Raw genomic sequence first — 21,201 nt, forward strand, 5'->3', positions numbered from 1 at the left:
CCACAAATGATCAACATTTGTCATTATTGAATTATTAGAAATATTTGAGGGGAAGACTTATGAGTTGAAACATATGCACGTCTATTCAAAAGCATGTCCTCTTAAATTCAGTGAAACTTACTCCTGGGGCTAAGGTGGTGAATCTATTTTCAGATCAAGGGCCAAGCATAGCCCACCCATGAGACAAGGTGAGGAGACCACCTCAGGCAGCAGGATTCACAGCAGCCTCTCAGCAAGTAGGAGGCATTGCTATTCTCCTCCCACCTCTCGGGAGGAAATGGTGTATGCTGCCCTCTAGGGCCCCTGCACCTGCCTGGTGTGATTCAGAGTGGGCCCCATTCCTCATCACAATGGCCTTTGAGTCCCACTTCAACCATAGGGTATGGTTCATCTAATTCCCTTGCTTGTAATGAAAACAAATCATTATTCCCCCTCATGTTCCCAATGTAGATCTTCACTCACCCCATCTTCCCTGGTAGGGATGGCCAAGTGGGAATTTGAACCTCGGTTTCCCAGGTCCAAGTCTGGTACTCAGACTACTACACCATGCTGGCTCTCAGATGACTAGCCTATTCTCCATGCTTGAATAGCAGTTCTCCTAGTCGTCAGCAACAGGTGGATTAAACATGGACAAAAGATTCATTCCGCAAGCAACGTGAAGGAGGAGACTTTCCAGCTATCTTACAGACTGGCAATAAAACCAGTGACACCATTTTGTATCTGCCACTTATCGAGATGGTCATAAGTATTATGACCAATTTGAAAGGGGCTTTGGCTTTGTTTATTGCAGAGGAGGAACATTTCTCCCAGAACACAGCCACCGATAATACTTGGATAATGGTGGCTATTAAAATCCTGTTTTACTGTCAGCAGAATTTGCTAATGAGGCAAGCTGACAAGTGCATGAAAGTCCATGTGGCAACATCCCTGGCATTAAGAAGCATTTTTGAACATGTAGTGTTGTTTGGCCGTTAAGTTACTGATAGGAAAAATACTTAGTCACTTCCCAGCTGTTCGGTGGCAAGCTACGACATAAAATTTAAACCATTAAATAAGTCTGAAAGCAAGAGAACAGGTGGCAAATGGTTTATATGGCAGATGGTGCCTTTTTAATATTTGCACTGGCTGCTAATTTACAATACAAGAGTCCATAACAACCATGCCGTATTTTACCTTTCTTATTCCAGAAATTGGTGAATTGTAGGAGGGTATATGACAATAAATACCACAATTCTTCTTTGTAACAGGTAGAGTTATCCTTTGGCTAGCCTGATGAAGCAAATATAAAATGTATAACAATGGATTTCTATTCCAGGTGTCCTTTGTTCCCAAAATGTGAATGAAATTCTAAAGCTTGTGTATTTTAGACCCTTAAACTCATCTCAGTTTCACAGCACCATCCTAACTACATCATGCTGAATTTAATGTGGCTTACTCTCAGGTAAGCGGGGCTAGGAATGCAGCTGAAATTTATGTTTAAAAAACTCTGAAAGTTCTATGAAGGTCAATAATAAGCAAATAAATCCCCTTCCTTTTTGCTTTCTAGAAGAGAGCATATTTTATAATAGGCAGATGCACTGAAGAGTTGCCTCTTTCTTATTATAGTAATTCTATAGTCAGATCTCTATGAGAAAACCCTGCTTCCATGGCACATTTCACCCCTTTGCCTGGTTTATGAATAGGTAAACAAATGAATAAGTAAAAAATCCAGAGCAGCTAAAAAGAGACACAGAGACAATTGTGACAAACAAGACATGCAACATCAATCCTTCTAAATTAAAATGGGAGCAATCATGGCATTGTAAATACCATCTGATATGCAAAATCATCACCTGCTAAATCCACAATGCAAGATAAATAAGGGTAATAATCATTTTATAAAGCGTGGCATCACATAATCTTATGAGAGCAGTACCTATAACATGGGTTTGCTCTTATTTGAAATGTAAAGTATGGCACAGGTGTATAGGCAGTAATTTGAAAAGATCTGTACTGGCCAAGACCCAACTGCTTTGAGACTTGGATCTAACCACCAAACCTGTTTTCGAAGCATTCTCTGGAGCTCATATCAGCCTGAGCTCATTGCCCCAGTTCACTTCTGCTCGCTATGGTGGTATGGCTGCCTATCGCTATCATGTTGAATTAAACACCTATGCATTAATATGTGCTACATAATCATTATTATTTATAAGGTACCTGAAACACTGGCTCAGTCTTATCTACACCAAGGGAAACCAAAGTGATGTATTCCAGATGTTGTTAGACAATTGCAATATTCATCTGCCCCCAACCAGAATAGTCAATGGTAAGCTGTAGTCGCATTGGCTATCCCTGGTCTATACTTTCATCAGGCAGCAGCTTTCCAAGATTTAAGAGAAACCATAAATTGAACCCAGGTCCTTTTGCATTCAGAGCACTGAGCTACATACCATATAGTTATTAAAAAGAGCAATCCCTAACTACAGACCTACAACGTAATGGCAAGAGCAGGGAAGCTGCAAGACTTGTGCTGTTCAGCACAAATGCGGCATTGTATTGTATCCTTCTTTGGGTGTGGCTTGTTTTGATTCCAAGAGCATTGTAGAGGCCCTTGGGCAGAAAAGTGACCTAGAAATACGGATATAATTAACTAAAATAAAAAGGAAGGAGGAATGGACATTTATAGTCTAGCCTGGAGGTGATAGAGCCAACAGTTGCTCAGTATGACTTGTCTGCAAAGCATTTTGAGGATAACATTATTTACATCTGCTGGGACCTTGACTCCATTGTTACAGAAGATGAAACTCAAGAGGTGTCTAGAGCGCTGTCTAGTCCTATTATGTTGAATGAATTTCAGTTAGTAAGGCTTGCGGATGTCGACAAGGCGCTTGGATCTACCAGGGAAGCCATGCGTGCTCTGGATCCTTGGCCTTCTTGGTTGATAAAAAGTCGCAGGGAGGGGACAGTCGGCTGGGCCAAGGAGGTGATTAATGCCTAGGACTGACATACATCTGGGAGAAGTTGAACGTATCCTCCTTTTGAGGGCCCAGCATGCCCATCTGGCTGGATTTTTACATTTTAAAGGAAATGTCCAGTTTTGGGGGACTCGGGCGGCTCTGGCTCCAGCTCTCGTTTGGGATGTTCTGCATGCCATGGCTGCTGCCAGCTGAGCTGGGTAAAGAGGTGAGGTGGCAGCAGCTCTGCATGCCTGCATGCATCTTTCCCAAGCTTGGTCTGACAGTGGCTTGGGCTGTTCTCTGTTTTGCTCTCTAAGATATGGCAACCCTATTATTTCCTCCTTGTGAGAAGGGGTGGTCCCTGCTGCTTGAAAGAGGCAGTGGTAAAACCATTTCTCAAGAAACCCTCCTTTGATTCAGAGTATTTAATTAATTACTGGCCAGTTGCCATTCATTCGCCCCTTCTTGTGCAAGATTCCTGATTTCTAGATCCATTTCACTTGGGGTTTAGGCCCAGTTTTGGCACAGAAACTGCTTTGGTCACCCTGTATGATGACCTATGTTGGGAGAGAGTCTGGGGAAATGTTAATTTTCCCTGACCTCTCAGCAGGTTTCAGTACCATCAGCCATGGTATCCTTCTTATCCTTCTACAGTGGTTGTCTGAGTTAGGTGTGGGTGGAACCACTTCGTGGTGGTTCCAGTCATACTTGGATGGCATTGTACATTTTCAAGAAGTGTATACCTTAGCGAGAAAAATTGTGGAAGGGGGAGAGAGCCTTATATTTATATTTTGTTTAAGAGGTCTACATAAAATGGTCTAAAACATTCATTAAATATAGCAATAAAAGCACACTTATGTAATGTTCACCAAATGCATACACATACACACATCAATTCCTTTGAGTTCAGCACTAACTAAAATTTGAAATCTATAGAGCTACACTGCTGTCAAAGTGATGGAGAATTCAAGCTTCCTTGCTAGACAAAAAAGAAAGAAAGAAAGAAATAGACCTTACAATAAGCTGCCTCTGTATCGATTCACATGCAGCGCCACCCCGGGCCTCCTGCTTGCTTTATTTATTATCTCCGTTAATCACCATGGGAGCATCAACAGATTCTTCCCAAGGGTTTCATGGACAAAGCAATTTGCAAATCACAGATACTACACAAAGCCCTGGAAATGCATGCGAACTTTCCCTTCGACCGATTTCCCTTTCCCCTCTTTCCCCTTCCAAATTAATTGTAGCTTTCCGCTTCCAAAACAATTCAGGCTGCTCTCTTGAGATGTTACGGGGGACGGAATGTATGTCCCCAAAACTGGCCTTCTAATTTGCAAACCATAGTTCATAGGGAGCCTGTTCTGCATCTCACTACTGGGAGGAACAGGAGAAAGAGAACAAACCTGAAGCAGCTAATACTGGATGGAGTTTTTGCATGTGTGATTGATTCTGGGCTGCCCCTAAATGAATTAACACATTATGAAAAATACTATTTGTATTGATATTGGCCACAATCCAAAGCATGCCTAAGCCCAGTGATTCCATGTTAAGCATGCATAAGCCCGGTTAAGCACATGTAAGCCCAGTGATTCCATGGAGGAGCAGCCTTTGGCTATCATGAAAGGCGAAGACTAATTTTTAATGTATTTTGAGAGGGAAACTTGTTGGAGGTGAAAAACTCTCCTGTTATGCTACATCAGTAATTATATTGGTCCTATAAGGGAGAGTTTATGGAAGAAAACTTACTTCTTTGGCTGATTTCTAAAATCTAGATCTTGTTATTTAAGTGTATCTGAGCATTTTCTTCTGTTTCTTCCCAATTTTGGGAAGCAATTTCTTTTCACTTGCTCTTCCCATTCTCTGTCAGTGTCCAAAAGGAATTAGAACAAAAGTACTGGCCCAGCTCCCAAAGAAACCAGGCCAACTGCATGAGTTGATATATTAATGACCTTCCTGGATCAGGCCAAAGGCCCATCTAATCCAGCATTCTGTTCTCACAGTAGCCAACTAGATCCCTGTAGGAAATCTGCAAGCAGTACCCGAGTGCAACAGCACCCTCCCTGTATGTGATTCTCAGCCTGTGATTCAGAGACATCCAACAGCTGGAGGTAGAACACAGTCGTCATGGCTAACAGCCAGTGACAGAAATAGACCATCTGTCTATCCACAAAGCCCTTATGGTTGACAATGGATGAGAGCAGCTGAGACACAGGACATTAGGGTGTCTGCTGAAAACAAGCCCCCCAACAGAAAATGGAGATGTGGAAAAAGAGATCAAACTCTTGCCTTTGATAGCTTATGAAGCTGGATGAGAGGTTAAAATTTGCCGGGAGGGGGTTGAATTCTGTGAAGTTAATAACAATGGGAAAACTTAGGGGAAAGAATACCTTTCTCACTCTCAAGAACTGTGAGTTCTGTGCTTATACAGCTATAAAATGTTCTGATGTGGGGCCGGTGCTTCTCTAACATGATATGGTATGGTAGAGAAAAGCTGGAGGGAGATAAAAGCATCCTTTATCTCTTCCTCCCTCTCCCAGTCTGAACAGCACTGCAAACTTCCTCTTTCAGGTTGCCTGAAGACCTCAACACAGACATTCCTCTTGATGGGTGGAGATGGTGTATCATCATCATCATCATTAAGTAATAATCAAAAATTGTTACTAACAACATTATTAGTTGTAGTGGTATCTAACGTTCCCATTCTATTAGAGAAAGAGACTTGCACTAGCAGAACGTAACAAACACAAACACAAACAAATGATGTATTACTTATACCCCACCCATCTGACTAGGTTGGTCCAGCCAATCTGGGCAGCTTCCAACCAAATGGTGTCCCCTGCACACACACACACACACACCGTTAGCTCTAGAGGGTTGGGGGACTCACTACCTTGTAACCCTCCCTCCTCCCCTTGACCCAAAAGCCTTTGCCAAAAGTCTCCACATAACATTATTATCAACTAGTATGACATGCTCCATTTGAGCAAGAGAAAGGCAGGCAGGAAGCCCCTGGTGCCAGTTGTTGACACAGATGTGCATCTGTTTCTGTGACATTGATGTTGCAATGCTCACCCAAGCCCAATTAAACTGACTGGATATACTTTGCGATACAAATGAGATTTCACATCCACATCCAAAAACGATTAATACATGTCTAGCTGCCATCAACTGCAATTGGAATGCTATCAGCATCACCACCACCACCTTGATGTGCAATGGAGTCGTACCATTAACTAACAAGCATATATATACGTAACAAATATTGTTTTCTTTCAAGGCGCTACAGGAGAGCAAACCACTAACTGTTTAATATACTCCTGTAACACTATTTCCTCAGAATCTAACCTGCTATGCAAAGACAGGACGGTGGTAGTATTAAATGAAAGGTTCTTATATTATTCCATTTTGTTTGTTTCTATTATGATTAGATTGCCCTCTCTAAAGTTTATGGATGGCAAATATGAAAAGAGAGCTCATTATCATATTATTCTGCAAACTTGATAATGAAAATAGAATAATCTCTGGGGTTCACAGATGGCACTCTTCTGCCAAAGATTTATTTTGGTAGGAGTTGAGGGCAATAAGTCATGCTTTATAAATGTCGACATACTGATCTTTTTAACTGAAAGGCAGACTGGCTGTAAAATATACTTTACACATGGGATTAGCTCTATATTAGATTATTTGCTTCCTTGATGTTTTCCCAATCATTAAGTTCTGTAGAGAAACAGAAATGTAATTTTGTTCTTGACAGCAGAGTACTACTTTTTGACCAATTGACCATTTTTTTTTTTACCTTTCGGGGAAGGAACTTTAATTTAACTTCAATATCTTGTCAACCGTGCAGTTCAATGGGAAAATATCATGACTAAGGTGCTTTTCAGGAGAAAATGAGTACTCCACATATTTTACTATAGGAAGAGTTTCCTCTGAAGTAGCATTAAGTCACAATTAGACATTTGTTTCAGGGCCAAAATTATGCATAGATATTAATTATTGCCAGGTATTGCTCTTGCTTAATCCATTTGAACTCAGGATTCCCTCATATTTCAACCTATTTGCACATACTCCAAAGGTTCTGGTGAATTATATTGTCAGATAGTGTTATTACAATTAATTTATCAATTGCCTTCTAAACTACTGTCTTGAGGCAATTTACACATAAAATAATTAAAAACAGTTAAAAACACAAAAACAACAAACAGCATTGAAAACAAAACTAAAACCCTAGCAAACGGAAGACCTATTTGCCCCACCCCCTTGGGAAAGTTTAATGAAAAAAATATGTCTTCGGCTGTTTACAAAAAGTGCAGATCATCTTTCAAAGATGCCTGTCATCTTTCAAAAACAATGCTGTTCCACAGAACAGGGGCAGTCACACTAAAAGCCCTGCTATGAGTTACTGCAGAATGGACTTCTGAGATCTTTGGAACTCACAGAAGAGACTCTCCCACAGACCATAGTGATATAATGGGTACATAAGGAATAAAACAGCCTCTCAAGTAACCTGGTCCTGAGCTATATTGGAACTTATATCTTAACACCAACACCTTGAACTTGGGCCGGGTAGCAAATTGGCAGGTGTTATATGCTTGTGGTAGTTTGCCCCCACAAGCAACCTAGCTGCCATGTTCTGTATCATTTGCAGCCTCCAGATCAACATGGGCAGCCCCACAAAAATCGCATTCCAATAATCCAACCATTAAGTTCTCCATGACTAGATGGCTGTGGTGAATGTGAAGGTGAATGTGAATGCAGGTATGCAGTGAGGTTGAGTTGCCTTCCCAACACTGGCGTTGCTCGCCACCCCCACCCCCCAATCTCTGATCATGTACAGGACACATATTCATATTGTCATTTTATCCTGTGAACCACCCTGAGACTTGTGGGTGTAGGGTGGTATACAAATTTAATAAATAATAATAATAATAATGAAATTCTCTTCACTGCCAGGAAGGTGGTTACAACAGAGGTGCTCACCTCACCAAGTAACATATCTTGGTAAATTACCACTTGGTAAATAGTCATATGTACTCACCCTCAGTTTACAATTATTTACTGCTATCGTGCATCCTGGAAACATGATTTTCAGTTCATTGTTTAATTAGACAGCTATCGTTGTATCCCATGTTTGCTTTGCTATGGAAGATTTATTTACAAGCTTAAGTAATTAGCATTTCCCTCCTGCTCTATGAAACTGTTGTAACCTAATTAGCAACAGAAGGCATACCCACAAGGAAGCTTCCCATAATTCATGTTCCTTCCTGTAGCACCAAATAGGAATTCTGGGAAGCAAACTCGGGGGGGGGGGATGGGGACAGGTATATCCTTTTCAGGGCTGCACTGTGGACTTTTTGCAGTTCCAAGAGACATAGTGCCAATCTGGGTCATGAACCAAAGCCATATGGACTGCAGTGATCAGATCTCCTAACTGAGCATTATCAACTAAATAATTGGTCACTGGCAGAGAGTCCACATGTACAGTCATTTCAAACTCCTGCCAAGGGTCCAATGGCCTCCAATAGTGGTTCTCCAATTATTTTCCCCATGGACCATGTGAAAATTGATGAAAGTCTTGGCAGACTACTTAATTATTATTATTTTGTACGTTGTAGTAAGTCTAATGCACTAGGCTAGATGCTATGTGATTTTTAATTGTATTTTGACACACACATCCTAGACCACCTGAACAAAGCTCAGATCACAGTTTGGGGACCCCCAGCCTAGACCATTAGCTCTTAGTATTACAGGATCTGGCCTTCAGGTAAGTTTTCAATGGGCCACCATGCTCCAGGTAGACAAGAGAGCTGGCTTCAACCCACATCTATAGTTTTCCATCTCTTACAGAAGATCACCAATAATGCAGTATGAACCAGAAGATAGGAAGAAACAAGGTGCTTGATGTCAGAGGTGTTTACACAATCCAAACTGTATCTGTTTTCATTTTTTTTTAAGTCCTATTGTGCATTCTGCAAGAGAGGATATCTATGAATAATGCAATTTCTTGTGCATGATTGATAATGGTTTTATTGCTTAGGCACTCCTAACATGCCATTTGATATCCTATCTGCCTTATTTTCCCGAGGAAAACAACTGCTGTCGAAACCTGACATGTTTATCATTGCAAAGCCAAGCCAGTTATCTAAATGGAAGAGCTCTTCTGCTGTGATAATCTTCTATCAAGCCTTAGGTAAGTTCACATGGAGTACATGCTATAATAGCTGTACATTAAAAATGCATCTAGTATGACAACTGCTTCTCACTGGAATGCTTCTCCATTGATATGGAAGGAGCCTCTTGCATAAAAGGATGGAGGCATAAATCGTGATAGGATTTGAGGCTGCTGTTTTTCCTGTACTGATTAAAGAACGGCTCATTTGCCCTTGGAAAGTCCTCAGAAGATGTTTACTAGTTAACATGGAATGAGGGTGATAGGCCAAATAAGGATATTTTGTATTGACTGTTGTAAGTCATTCTGAGAGCTTATTTCAAGTAATAAATGCATGAGAGGGAGAGGGAAAGAGAGGGGGGGAATGTGTCTGTCATTCAGATTGCAAGGCTGATGTTTTATAGCTTTCATGTTAAGTCAGACCCTGGTCCATCTAGTCTAGTATTGTCAACACAGTGTGGCAGCTGCTCTCTGGGGTTTCAAGCAGGTATTCTGTTCCATCCCTACCTGGAGATGTCAGAGGCTGAACCTGGAACTGTGTACATGCAGAGCAGATTGCTCTGGCCCCTCACTCCATACAAAAGACACAACTTTTGAGTGAAACTTATCATGTGCATTTTCTCTTTCACATGCACTGTCCCCATGCTCACCCCAATAGCAATATTACGTCACACATCATCAAAACACCACCAACGTTCTTGAAATCACTGAAGGATCATACAGTTCAAGCAACCAATGAGCACAAATGGATATGTCAAAACGGATGCCCCCAAAACGAGTTCAAAATGTGGGGCCATTATTGGGAATAGGAGAAATGGGAAGACAAAGCTTAAGCAATTGAACATGAACAATTTTGGCTTCTTAGAAAAAATTCTGTCAGGGTCTACTTCAAAGTTGAAATGCTCCAATGTTCTTTACGGTATCCAACTTCCACCACAATTACTTTGGAAACCTAAACCAGGAACTTTACAATGTAGTAGTATGTCTTGGTCTACCAATTTGCAAACCACAGATGATTTTTCTAATGTTTAACAATGATAAATAAGGGAAATGGATCATACCTGGGAAAGGTGATGTCAAAACTGGTATTTTGATTGGTGACAAAGTCAGCACACGACATGGCTGAATACTTGTTGATGGTCCCTGAGGGGCATCTGCATCTACTGATACCATGGCTGCTGCAAATGCAATGGTCTGGTTACTGCCAGCTTGTTTAAGGCACCCACCTATGAGAAAACCAAGTATGATTTGCATTACATTCATTGAACATTGAAATTTTTTGACATTCACATAAAATCATGCACTCAGCAACCTAATCCTGCAAAAGTCCCAGAGGAGTCAAAGGAAAGATTCTACCAAAGCTGTTCCTTTCTCCATCTCTTTGACATGGTTAAGATACTCCCTTTCTTGTAGTCCATGGAACACCTTTACAACCTAGTATGTATCAGATATGTATCAGATATGTGGTTCAATCACCAGATGCTGAAGAGTGGATAGAGAGTTTGGTTTGAATATAGAAGACTCAGATTGAAATCATTGATCATCTATGAAACAAGTTGAGCTCCTTGGAAGAAAAGGTGGGAACTGCATGCAACATCTTTGCACCTTGCTTTCTACATAATATAAATAAATCTATTATAATAAATGATCTGTTATTTTTAAAAAATCTATTGACATATTGCTTATCAGAAGACTTTGAGGAAGTTTACAATTAAAATTAACAACCCCCCCCTAAAAACAAGTCAGAATAATTCACCATCCAGAAGAACAACAACTGAACAGCTGACAACAGTGAATTTTTTCAGACGTTACATATTTAGGTGTACATCTGAAAATATAAAGGAATAAAGTGATAAAATGCATTTCCAAACACACGTTAGATTCCGGTGGTCCACTTGCCAAGAAGCTATAATGGGGTACAGCTCCTCTTCAGTGTATGATCAGGAGCAAGCCAAAGCTAGCCTCTGTGCAGGGGCTGCTGCTGCTAGGCATTGAAAGAGCTTGGACACAAGCACATGGTACAAATTTGCATAAAAATGCATATGCTAATGCATGCATATATTTGCCTCTGAGAAATTAGCATGAAGGCACCCTATTAGTAAAGGGGGGAACCAATTATAAAATGGGTTAAGAGGCAGCCCTTATGAGCCTGCTGCACAAAACATGGGGATCAGACCCCCTAGACCACATTCTAACAATTGCCTACTCCCAGTAGTGGCCAGTGTCCATTGGGACTAGCATGGCAGAGGGACCAATGGTAAGTAGAGTCAGAGCTAATCACAGGGAGAACCTATTAATTCAAGACTTGTCCCCATCCTCCTCCTTGTTGAGTTGTACTAACTAAGGCTAAGGAGGAAGCTGGTGGCAGGTGGAGGCTGGCTGAGGGCAGACTGCAGTTAGTGAGGCAGTGCCCCACTTGCCCTTATGGTCTGGTCTTTACTGCCTGGTTCTGTGTAGCTGCATATACACTATACTTCCCCTGCCCAAGAATCTTGGGAACTGTACCTATCATGGATCTACAATTCCCAGCACCCTTAGCAAAATACAGTTCCCAGGATGTAGAGGGTGCGTGCTTTAAGTTTATGGTGTGTACACAGCCTTAGCATGTGAAATGGCCCTTATATTTGCTCCTCAAATGAAGCAGAAGAATACGTTATCAGAGGGTTTCTAACTTTTAAGAGCAGAAGAGATGTGCTAGTTGATTCCATTAAGGAGTGAGAAATACTGTGGCAATGAAGAAGAATTAACCTTTTCCTGCATAGCTTTTACCTCCACAAAACAGGTTTAGGAGGAGACCTTTGGTGCTTAATCACTGCTAAGTATGCTAAATCAACAGGAAAATGGATAGTAAAAAAATTTAAGGAAGGTTAATTTGACAAACAACAGCTGTTACCCTCTCTGCACTGAGCTCTGCATTCAAAAATTAAGCAATCATTAGCTTATTACATCATTTAGCAAATGTTTTCAGTTCAGGCGGAAATCCTCACAGCAATAGAAGGCGAGTAGTAATTCTGAAAAAGCCCTGTTTGATCTGAGTCATGACTTTAGGCATTTCCTAGCGACATATATTATATGACAGATTTTCTTTTGATGCCATTACCTACATGATTGCTGGGGATATATAGTCTATCTGCTCAAGGAGGTGAAAAGTTTAATAATGAACTGGCCTAGATATCACAGGATGCATTTGATCTACTTTTTCTTTTAAAACCCCAAATAAAATGTAGAAAGAAAAAAGAGGGTATACGTCCAGAAAAGATGCAAGAGAAACAAAACAACCACCTGACTTGCTACAATTCCTCAAGTGCATTCCAAATCTAGTTTTAAGCAGCATTCTTCCGCTTTCAGAACTTTGTCCATCTTTCTCTTGGGACTAAGGCAGACAGCTGGCTTTCTGCATATCTCACTTTATAAATAAAAATGTTTTCATCAAAATCAGGATACCTGACTAACCATGGCTGATTCCCCTGCTGGATGCAGATTTGGGATTTTAGAATTGGTTGGTTTTTTGTTTTTGTTTTTAACTAGAGAAGTGTTTGTCATCATACCGGATGTTGCAGAGATGGAAATACAGTGGAACCTCGGTTTTCAAACGTAATCCGTTCCAGAAGACCGTTCGGCTTCCGAAATGGTCAAAAACCAAATATCAAAGGGCTGGCTGCAAAGTCAATGGGGGGGGGGGGGGAGAGAGAAAAAATACACCCTGGAAGCCGTTCAACTTCTGAAAAATGTTCGAAAACAGGAGCAATTACTTCCAGGTTTCTGGCGTTCGGGTTCTGAATTGTTCGGCTTCTGAGATGCTCGGCTTCTGAGATGCCCCAGGCACGGGGCTGGCGCGGGAGCTTCCCCCGAACCCAGCCCCCAGAACAGCCTGCTATCCGCAAGCCTAGGGAGCTGGGCTCCAGAGGGTTGCGCGGAGCCACATGGACCCTGGGAGCGCAGGCAGCTCTGCGCGACCTTCCGGAGGCTGGCGCGGCTTGGCGCCGGGTTCCGGAGGGTCGCATGGACCCTGGGAGTGCAGGCAGCTCTGCGCGACCTTCCGGAGGTCGGCGGGGCTTCGCGCTAGGCTCCGGAGGGTCGCGCAGAGCTGCGCGGACCCCAGGAGGGCAGGCAGCTCTGCGCGACCTTCCGGAGGCCAGCACGGCTTGGCGCTGGGTTCCGGAGGGTCGCACGGAGCTGCATGGACCCCAGGAGGGCAGGCAGCTCTGCGCGACCTTCCGGAGGCTGGCGGGGCTTCGCGCTAGGCTCCGGAGGGTTGCACAGAGCTTCCTGAAGCCTGGAGAGTGAGAGCCTCTCACTCTTCAGGCTTCAGCGATAGCCTGTATTCGCCCCATAGGACGCACACACATTTCCCCTTCATTTTTGGAGGGGGGAAAGTGCATCCTATAGGGCGAAAAATACGGTACTTGGAGGAGCTGACTTGTATGGTGGGGGAGGGGGGAACTGTTGGAACTCCTAGGCATAGTTGTAAATGGGTACTAGACAGTCAGAAACTAGAGCAAACCAAATTCTTCCAGTACCTAGGGCTTCTATTCCATCATTCCAAGTCCTGGAAACATCATTGGCAGACCACCTGTCAAAAGGCGGAGGTAGGCAAACTGGCTATACTTCAATTCTTTTATACAAGGGGAGGCCATTATGTTCCATCAGCCATTAAGGTATTTAATGCAAAATCTGTCTCTCACCTCCTCTACCCCCCAAACGTCTGGTTCAATGGCTCATTCTCCAGGTTCAATGGCTTCCAGGCAAAGTTTCTCTGGTCCCTCCTACAAGTTCCAAATTGTGTTCCAAATGCAATACAGTGGTACCTCGGGTTACATACACTTCACGTTACATACACTTCAGGTTACAGACTCCACTAACCCAGAAATAGTACCTCAGGTTAAGAACTTTGCTTCAGGATGAGAACAGAAATCGTGCGGCGGCGGCGCAGCAGCAGCGGGAGGCCCCATTAGCTAAAGTGGTGCTTCAGGTTAAGAACAGTTTAAGGTTAAGAACGGACCTCTGAAACGAATTAAGTATGTAACCAGAGGTACCACTGTACTATTTTTAGAAACAGGTGAATGTCCTCTATCAACTAAAGCATGGTGGGCTGCCCTGAGATACTGGCTCAAGATCTCAGTCTTTGGCCTAGGGAAGGGGTTACTTGCATACCTAAACAATGAGGAGCTTACCAGCTCATGGATGGAAATTATGGTTAGAAAAGCCACTTCGATTGGTATGCCGCCTTCTCTCCTGTACCATCTGGGCTATGATACTGCTCTTGAATCTCTGAGGCAAAGGCTCTGGGACATATCACATAGTGATCTCTGATCTCAATCTCATTTTATCTGTGGCCCATTAGCAGTAGGAATTCACTATGGGTTCGAGTTTCAGACACCTGCATATCAATTTGTCTGTACCAACATATTGGCGTCTTTTCACCAAGGCCAGACTAAATGTATTCCCATCAGAAGTGTTAAATGGCAGACTGAGAAGTATCCCTTATCAAAAAAGGATCTGTGTGTGTGCTGTGTGTCGACTGCATGAGGCATATTTTATTGCATTGTGGACAATACGATCAAGCTAGGGAACTATTGATTAAACCACTATTGGCAAATCGGCTGGGTCAATCTGAAGCCTACTTTATCAAATATCTTCTGGACGACAAATCCAATGATATCCTAGTGGCCGTGACAAAGTTCCTTTCAGTAGTCATACGAATCAAAGATCAACATACCCATGACTAAACAAATAACGCTTTGGTCTTCCTTCCCTGCGGTGTCGTCTGTATGAATCTGTATTTTATTCTGAATCCATGTTAAGGGTCATTGGACAGCAATAAAGATTATTATTATTACAGTTGTTGTTCTTAGAACTTCCCAACTTGGACAATGGACATAAAACTATATCATGTAAGTCACCATCTCTGGCTATAACTCTTTTGTCTTAAAACCCTACCAAGCTTATCAGGAGCGGTCTAGGAAGAAGCACTTGTGACAGAAAGTTAAGTAACTAATTTGGATGTTAGGTTCTTCTTTTATTAGGAAAGCCAAACATTCTCAAGTTTCAGTGGATTATCCTGGTTTATGTAATAGTGATCTTGCTGCTTTGGGCATGTGCACACTCACGCACTACACAATTACAATAGCATGGAAGGAAGGGCATTGTTCAGCAGTAGAGCACACGATCCAATTGCAAAAGATCCCAAATTGCATTCCTGATGTGACATCTACAGGTATGGCTTGGAAAGATTCCTGTCTGAAAATATCTCAGCTGCTGCTTTGTGTTATAATACTGAGCTTGGTGGCCTGATGTTCTGAGCCAGTACAAGGCAGCTTCCTATGTTTCAGTGAAATATGGCCGGCACTTGAAATCAAAGACAGAATAAATGGAGTTTGTGAATCAAAGGCCTCAGGGGGAAAGGAGGAAGCCTGTCTAACCAAAGAGAAGCAGAAAGGTAGACATTTAGCAGAGAGTTTGTTCCTGTTTCCCCCCGCAAATGATTCGGCAGCTCCCATGATTATTGATGGCTATGTGTTGATTATGTTCTTCTGTCTCATATTCCTCAGAAAACATGCCACTTGCTCAGAAAATTTGATGGATTGCAAAAATAGAGTGAGAGCTGCCAGTCCCGGCTAGATCTGTATCTGAAGTTAATGGTTGTTAGGATTATACATTTTCTTGTTTTGCTACAACAAGTCTGGCCGCATGTTTCTTAATTGTTGCTGCCGCTACTGCCGGCTTCTGCCATATGGATATTGATTGCTGTTGCTGTTTCTCTGTCAATTCAACTAGTTGTTGGCTGCCAACATGCTAGAAGGCTCTCACAAATGTGAAAAACAAAATATTTGGGAAACTGATGAGCCTAAGAAACTTCAGTGAGTAATAAGAGAGAGAAAGATCTTTCGTTAGAAGCAACAACCACGCACCCCCACCTCTGCACTCTCTTTTAAAAGAACTTCCATTAACCTTGAGAGAACTCTACCAAGTACTTTTCTGGAGCAACGCTGGCAAATTCCCACTGTGTCAAGGATATGTTCTGATATGCACGTCGTGAATGATCACATGGGCGACCTTGTTGGTACTGTACTGCATTTGGGAGACTGCTTGAGGGAAACCTACGAAACAGAGCTCGGGGTAGGCAGCATATGCAGAACACTTGAACATCTCTGCATTAAGCAGAAACTGTATAGCCCTGTTCAGGCATTCTTAAATTGTTTCCATGGAGGGGGTTCTAGGTTGTGCGTGGGACCTCAACCACTCTACACTTACCCTGCCCCTCTGAGCAGGAAGGTCCTGAAGGTGGATTTGTAAGTGTGTCACCTGAATCTATAAAGCCATATACAGCTTAAGCCCAGGCTATCTGTTCTCCCATTTGAAGCTGCCTGGCTCTGAAGCCTTCGAGGGAGGCCCTTCTTTCAGTTCTACCACCCCCCCCCCCAGGCATGCTTGGTGGGGACACGGGAGAGGGCCTCCTCCTAGAGAAGGAAAATTGGCTCCCACCTTGTTGTCCTGCTAGCAGAAGGCCTTTGGGAACTGACTGTTTTTTAAGGAAAGGGCTTTAATAGTACTGTGCTGTTTTTATTAGCTGTATTTGAATAAATTTGTATTTATATAGTTTTAAATGGCAAACCTAGATAGCATTTTAAAAAGTAGAGACATCACCTTGCCAACAAAGGTCCGTATAGTAAAAGCTATGGTTTTCCCAGTAGTGATGTATGGAAGTGAGAGCTGGACCATAAAGAAGGCTGATCGCCGAAGAATTGACGCTTTTGAATTATGGTGCTGGAGGAGACTCTTGAGAGTCCCATGGACTGCAAGAAGATCAAACGCATCCATTCTTAAGGAAATCAGCCCTGAGTGCTCACTGGAAGGACAGATCCTGAAGCTGTGGCTCCAATACTTTGGCCACCTCATGAGAAGAGAAGACTCCCTGGAAAAGACCCTGATGTTGGGAAAGATGGAGAGCACAAGGAGAAGAGGACGACAGAGGACGAGATGGTTAGACAGTGTTCTCGAAGCTACAAACATGAATCTGACCAAACTGCGGGTGGCAGTGGAAGACAGAAGTGCCTGGCATGCTCTGGTCCATGGGGTCACGAAGAGTCGGACACGACTGAACGACTAAACAACAACAACAACAAATTCTATTGAAAGTTTAATTCTTATTATCTTTTAAGCTTTTTCTATTATGTCTGTGCTATTTTAATTTTTGTAAATTAAATACTTGAATCCTGTTCTGGGGAAAAGGGGAGTTTGTAATCATCATCATCAACATCACATGCTTACAAGCCTTCTTCAGACCTTCTCATTCAACATGTGAATGCACTTGGGCACCTCCTTGAAGGGTACAATGTCAGAACAGAGCTTCAATTGGTTATCAACTTCAATTGGTTATCAGCTTCAATTGGTTATCAACTGCCCCTCCATTCAATCAAAATGAATACAAATCAATTCAAATCTGAGGCTCTGCCTTCCCCCACAAAAGCCTGGCCCACCTAACAAAAACCCTGGCTATGCCCATGCCTTATAGAATAGATTGTAGTGGTGCCTTTCAGAAGCAGTTTGAATTGCGGAGGAGCCATTAGCCCCCAACCCCTAATCCAGATGAGCCCCTCACAACAAATTGGGGGAAGCAATGGGGAGCACTTCCACCTTTGTGAAGCCCTAAACACTCCATTGCCTTGATTGATAGTGGTGGCCCCAAACTCATGGTAAGCTCCCCTTCCTTGCAGGTTAAAGATCTGTGGTAGAAGAACAACCTGTAACCAGAGACAGAGTTCCAATGCAACTTTGAATGGATGAATGAAGCCTTAATGGATGAATGAGCAAGGACATTATTCTTCCCAACAGCTTACTTCTAGGACATGGGAGACTAGTGGAGAGATGACAGAGTGTATGGAGCCTTGCTTGAGGTATACATGTATCCTAGGCTGGAGCCATCCAGTCTCAATCACCTCTTCAGCAAGCACTCAATCACAGATAATGTTCTCCGCAGTAACTATCCATTATGCATCACTATTCCCATGTTTTTGTCTTTTCACTGCCAACCAAGCAGCTAGGCAACACTCAGGGAGGCAAGAACATGCCATTCCCAGTCAATTCCAGTGTTTTCTGCCTGGACAGATATTCCAACCTGTAGTTCTGAGACGACTCAGCAGCCACCCACAGACCTGAATTTCCTCAGTCTGAGCCACGGGGGTCTGCCCAATAGGTAATGTGAGGTGGGGGAAACATGAAAAAGTGGATTGAACTGAAAAATGTGGCAAAGTGTTTGTGTGGAATGCTCCTTATTAATACAAAATTAATAATCAGTTTGTTTCTGTTTTTGGAAGAGAGAATAATTATTGATGCATTACTTTCACTTCTGAAACAACACCCAGTAATTCAGGACACCAAAATCTGGGGAGAAATTCAGATGAGGAAAATCTCATCCCTAATTCTGATTGTGCAGCACAAAACTGAGAACCACTCCACCCCTGGGCTCACGAATTCTCAGAAACATCTCAACTTTAAAATGTTTGCATTCTTAAATGCCAAAAGATGAATGTCTGTGGCTTAGAAGGCACCACTTGGATTGCTAACATGGTGCTCTCTAGTTGTTGTGGACTACAACTCCCATCAGATCCAGCCAGCATGGGTATTTGCCAGGGATGATGGGGGGTTGTAGTCTACAACATCTGAAGCTTAGCTAACCATAAACTACAGAGTTTAAAAAGTACTATCATTTAAGTTGTTGTTATCCAACTCTATTACATTTTGGCAACTTTAGTAATTCTTAAGCAGAGCAAAATAGCACTAAAACACTTTTCATGAACACACACACACACACACACACACACACACACTTACATTTTGGTCACCTAATGATTGTTTCTGAGCTACCACAATACAGCTGCTTCTGCCTTTAGTTTAGCAGAACTATAAAGGAATGTGCAGTGTCCATTGATCTTTCCAGAGCAGATACTTTTTTCTGATGAAAACAGATAGATTTTCTTTACAATGGCACACGTTGCTGTGGTCCTGCTTGCTGGGAAATGCTTTCAGTGCAATACTAGTGATAGAGATGTCACCTTTTCTTGTAGATACCAGAAGTGATCAAGAGCATGTTTATATCTTCACAAGTACATAAATGCTACACGTTCTGATCTCAAAGTATTTGCATTCACCTCCATAGATTTCAAAAGCCGATTTGGAGGGTCCTATGCAGGCAAAACGTACAAGGATGTTAAAAGATGCAAAAACAGTTGGTGGTGACATCTCTCTGGGGGAATCATCACATTCCTAATTCATTTAGCTGCTTCAGAATGAGTAGGTTTTGACAAGTAGAGTCTCACAGCTGGTTTCACAAACAGCTTTAGTCAACCAACATATACTTCCTGGGCTAGCTATCCTCTTTGTGAGCAGAAATGGAAGGTGCATGCCCACTCACTTCTTCAACATATGAAAAGGATTGTCAACGTGTATGTGTGTTTGTGTGTACTGGCCATTCCCAGCCAGGAAGGTTTCTTCAGAAGCAACACCTAATTGGGGACTACTTCCATGTATGTATGCTGTCTCTGTTTAGAGTGGTCTCACTTGGGTAAATGGGAATGAATGAAATATGCAATAATGTCAGTTGCTTCCATGAAGCAAAATGGGCTTATAGGCATGCATGTTTGTTTCAGTGGGTCTCAGTATGTTCTGCTTTAAGAGTGAGCATGCCAGTTCAAATGATTTGTAGTTTCTAATGTAGAGAATAAAGGAACCAAAGTGCAATGTCAACAATGGCACAGGATCCCTATATATTTGTGTCGGGGGGGGGGGAGATAGGTAGGTTTTGTGCTTTGCAGCTGCCACTATGCTCTCAATCCACAAGAAGCTAGAATACATCATGCCTAGAATTTGAGCCTTGAACTTTTACTAGCAGATACTTGGATTGAATGCAAATTCCAGGCAGACAATGGGGAATAGGAAAGACTTAGAGAAAGAAATGAAATGTATCTAGATCAAATTGTTTGCTTAGCCTTAGAAAGGGGCAGACAGGAACAGGCACATCATTCAGAAGTGATCATGATTATTCACTGTCCTTTCAATATTGTACATAAAGGTCAAGGGGATTTTAAACACGTGATTTCCTTGGCCTGTACTATGTGCACATTCTGATAAAGTGGTTTAATTATTTTAAGGTTCAGTATGAGAATGTCAGGTAACAATGGTGTTTACTGAAAGCTAGACCTTTGCATTAAGAAAAAAAAAATATTTATAGAACCATGAATTTAAAAGAATCCTTCATGCTAAGGTTGCAAACAGTGACTCGCTTGTCACCTGTGTTTAGAAAGAGCAATATTGCTCTCTGGCTTCAGAGCCAGCAGGCATGGTTATTCTCTCTGGCTACACACGATTATAATCTTATGAGTGATACCACCCAAATAGGATATAGGTCTTTGCATCTCTGCTCACTTGTTTCCTGGCAAAGCTACATTAGGATGCACTAAATTAGAAACTTATAAAATGGCAATCAGCAGTGTGTCACTTTGAACACAATATTGTAATCCTGAGACATGCAAAGTAATAATCAATTAAAAATTCACAAATCCATAAATGCAAGCTTGTAAAGTCTTTTATAATACTAAAGGGACTCACAAAATATAAACATTCCTTCAGTTTTTAACCATATTGATTTTTATTACCTGTTTGTATTATGTTGGAAATCATAGTGTTACCAGATATATATTAATTTACCACACGCTGTATTCCAACCATGCCAAAGTGCTGTGACTCTAAATCCTGGGAACAGTAGCTATAATTCCAGAAACCCTTAATAAACTACAATCCCCAGGATTCTCTGGGAGGCAGGGAGCCATGTGCAATGTATGGTGTAAATGTGGCCTCTATCTCACAGGGAGTCTTTATGAGTTCTACATATGTTGCCCTCTAATGTGTGGAGGACAAAAGGGATGTAATTAAATGTGGGGCGAGTCTGACCAAACTGCGGGAGGCAGTGGAAGACAGGAGTGCTCTGGTCCATGGGGTCATGAAGAGCTGGACACGACTAAACGACTAAACAACAGCAGCTAACACAATCCCACTCTCAAATGAAGGGCACTCAGGCTTCAACACTGCATGCAGTTG

The 21,201-nt window shown here is 42.2% G+C and overlaps 1 protein-coding gene across 2 annotated transcripts in view; it reads right to left on the minus strand.

Moving 5' to 3' along the window:
• The window catches only part of TCERG1L (transcription elongation regulator 1 like), a 161,668-nt gene that overhangs the window by 122,735 nt on the left and 17,732 nt on the right, over positions 1-21,201 (minus strand). For both annotated transcript variants that reach the window (XM_083443516.1, XM_083443515.1), the window contains exon 4: positions 10,167-10,331. In XM_083443516.1, the coding sequence (XP_083299642.1) occupies positions 10,167-10,331 (165 nt within the window). The remainder of the gene's footprint in view (positions 1-10,166; positions 10,332-21,201) is intronic.

The sequence above is a fragment of the Podarcis tiliguerta genome, assembly GCF_965153285.1.
Source record: "Podarcis tiliguerta genome assembly, chromosome: 5".
In the NCBI taxonomy this organism is placed as follows: domain Eukaryota; kingdom Metazoa; phylum Chordata; class Lepidosauria; order Squamata; family Lacertidae; genus Podarcis; species Podarcis tiliguerta.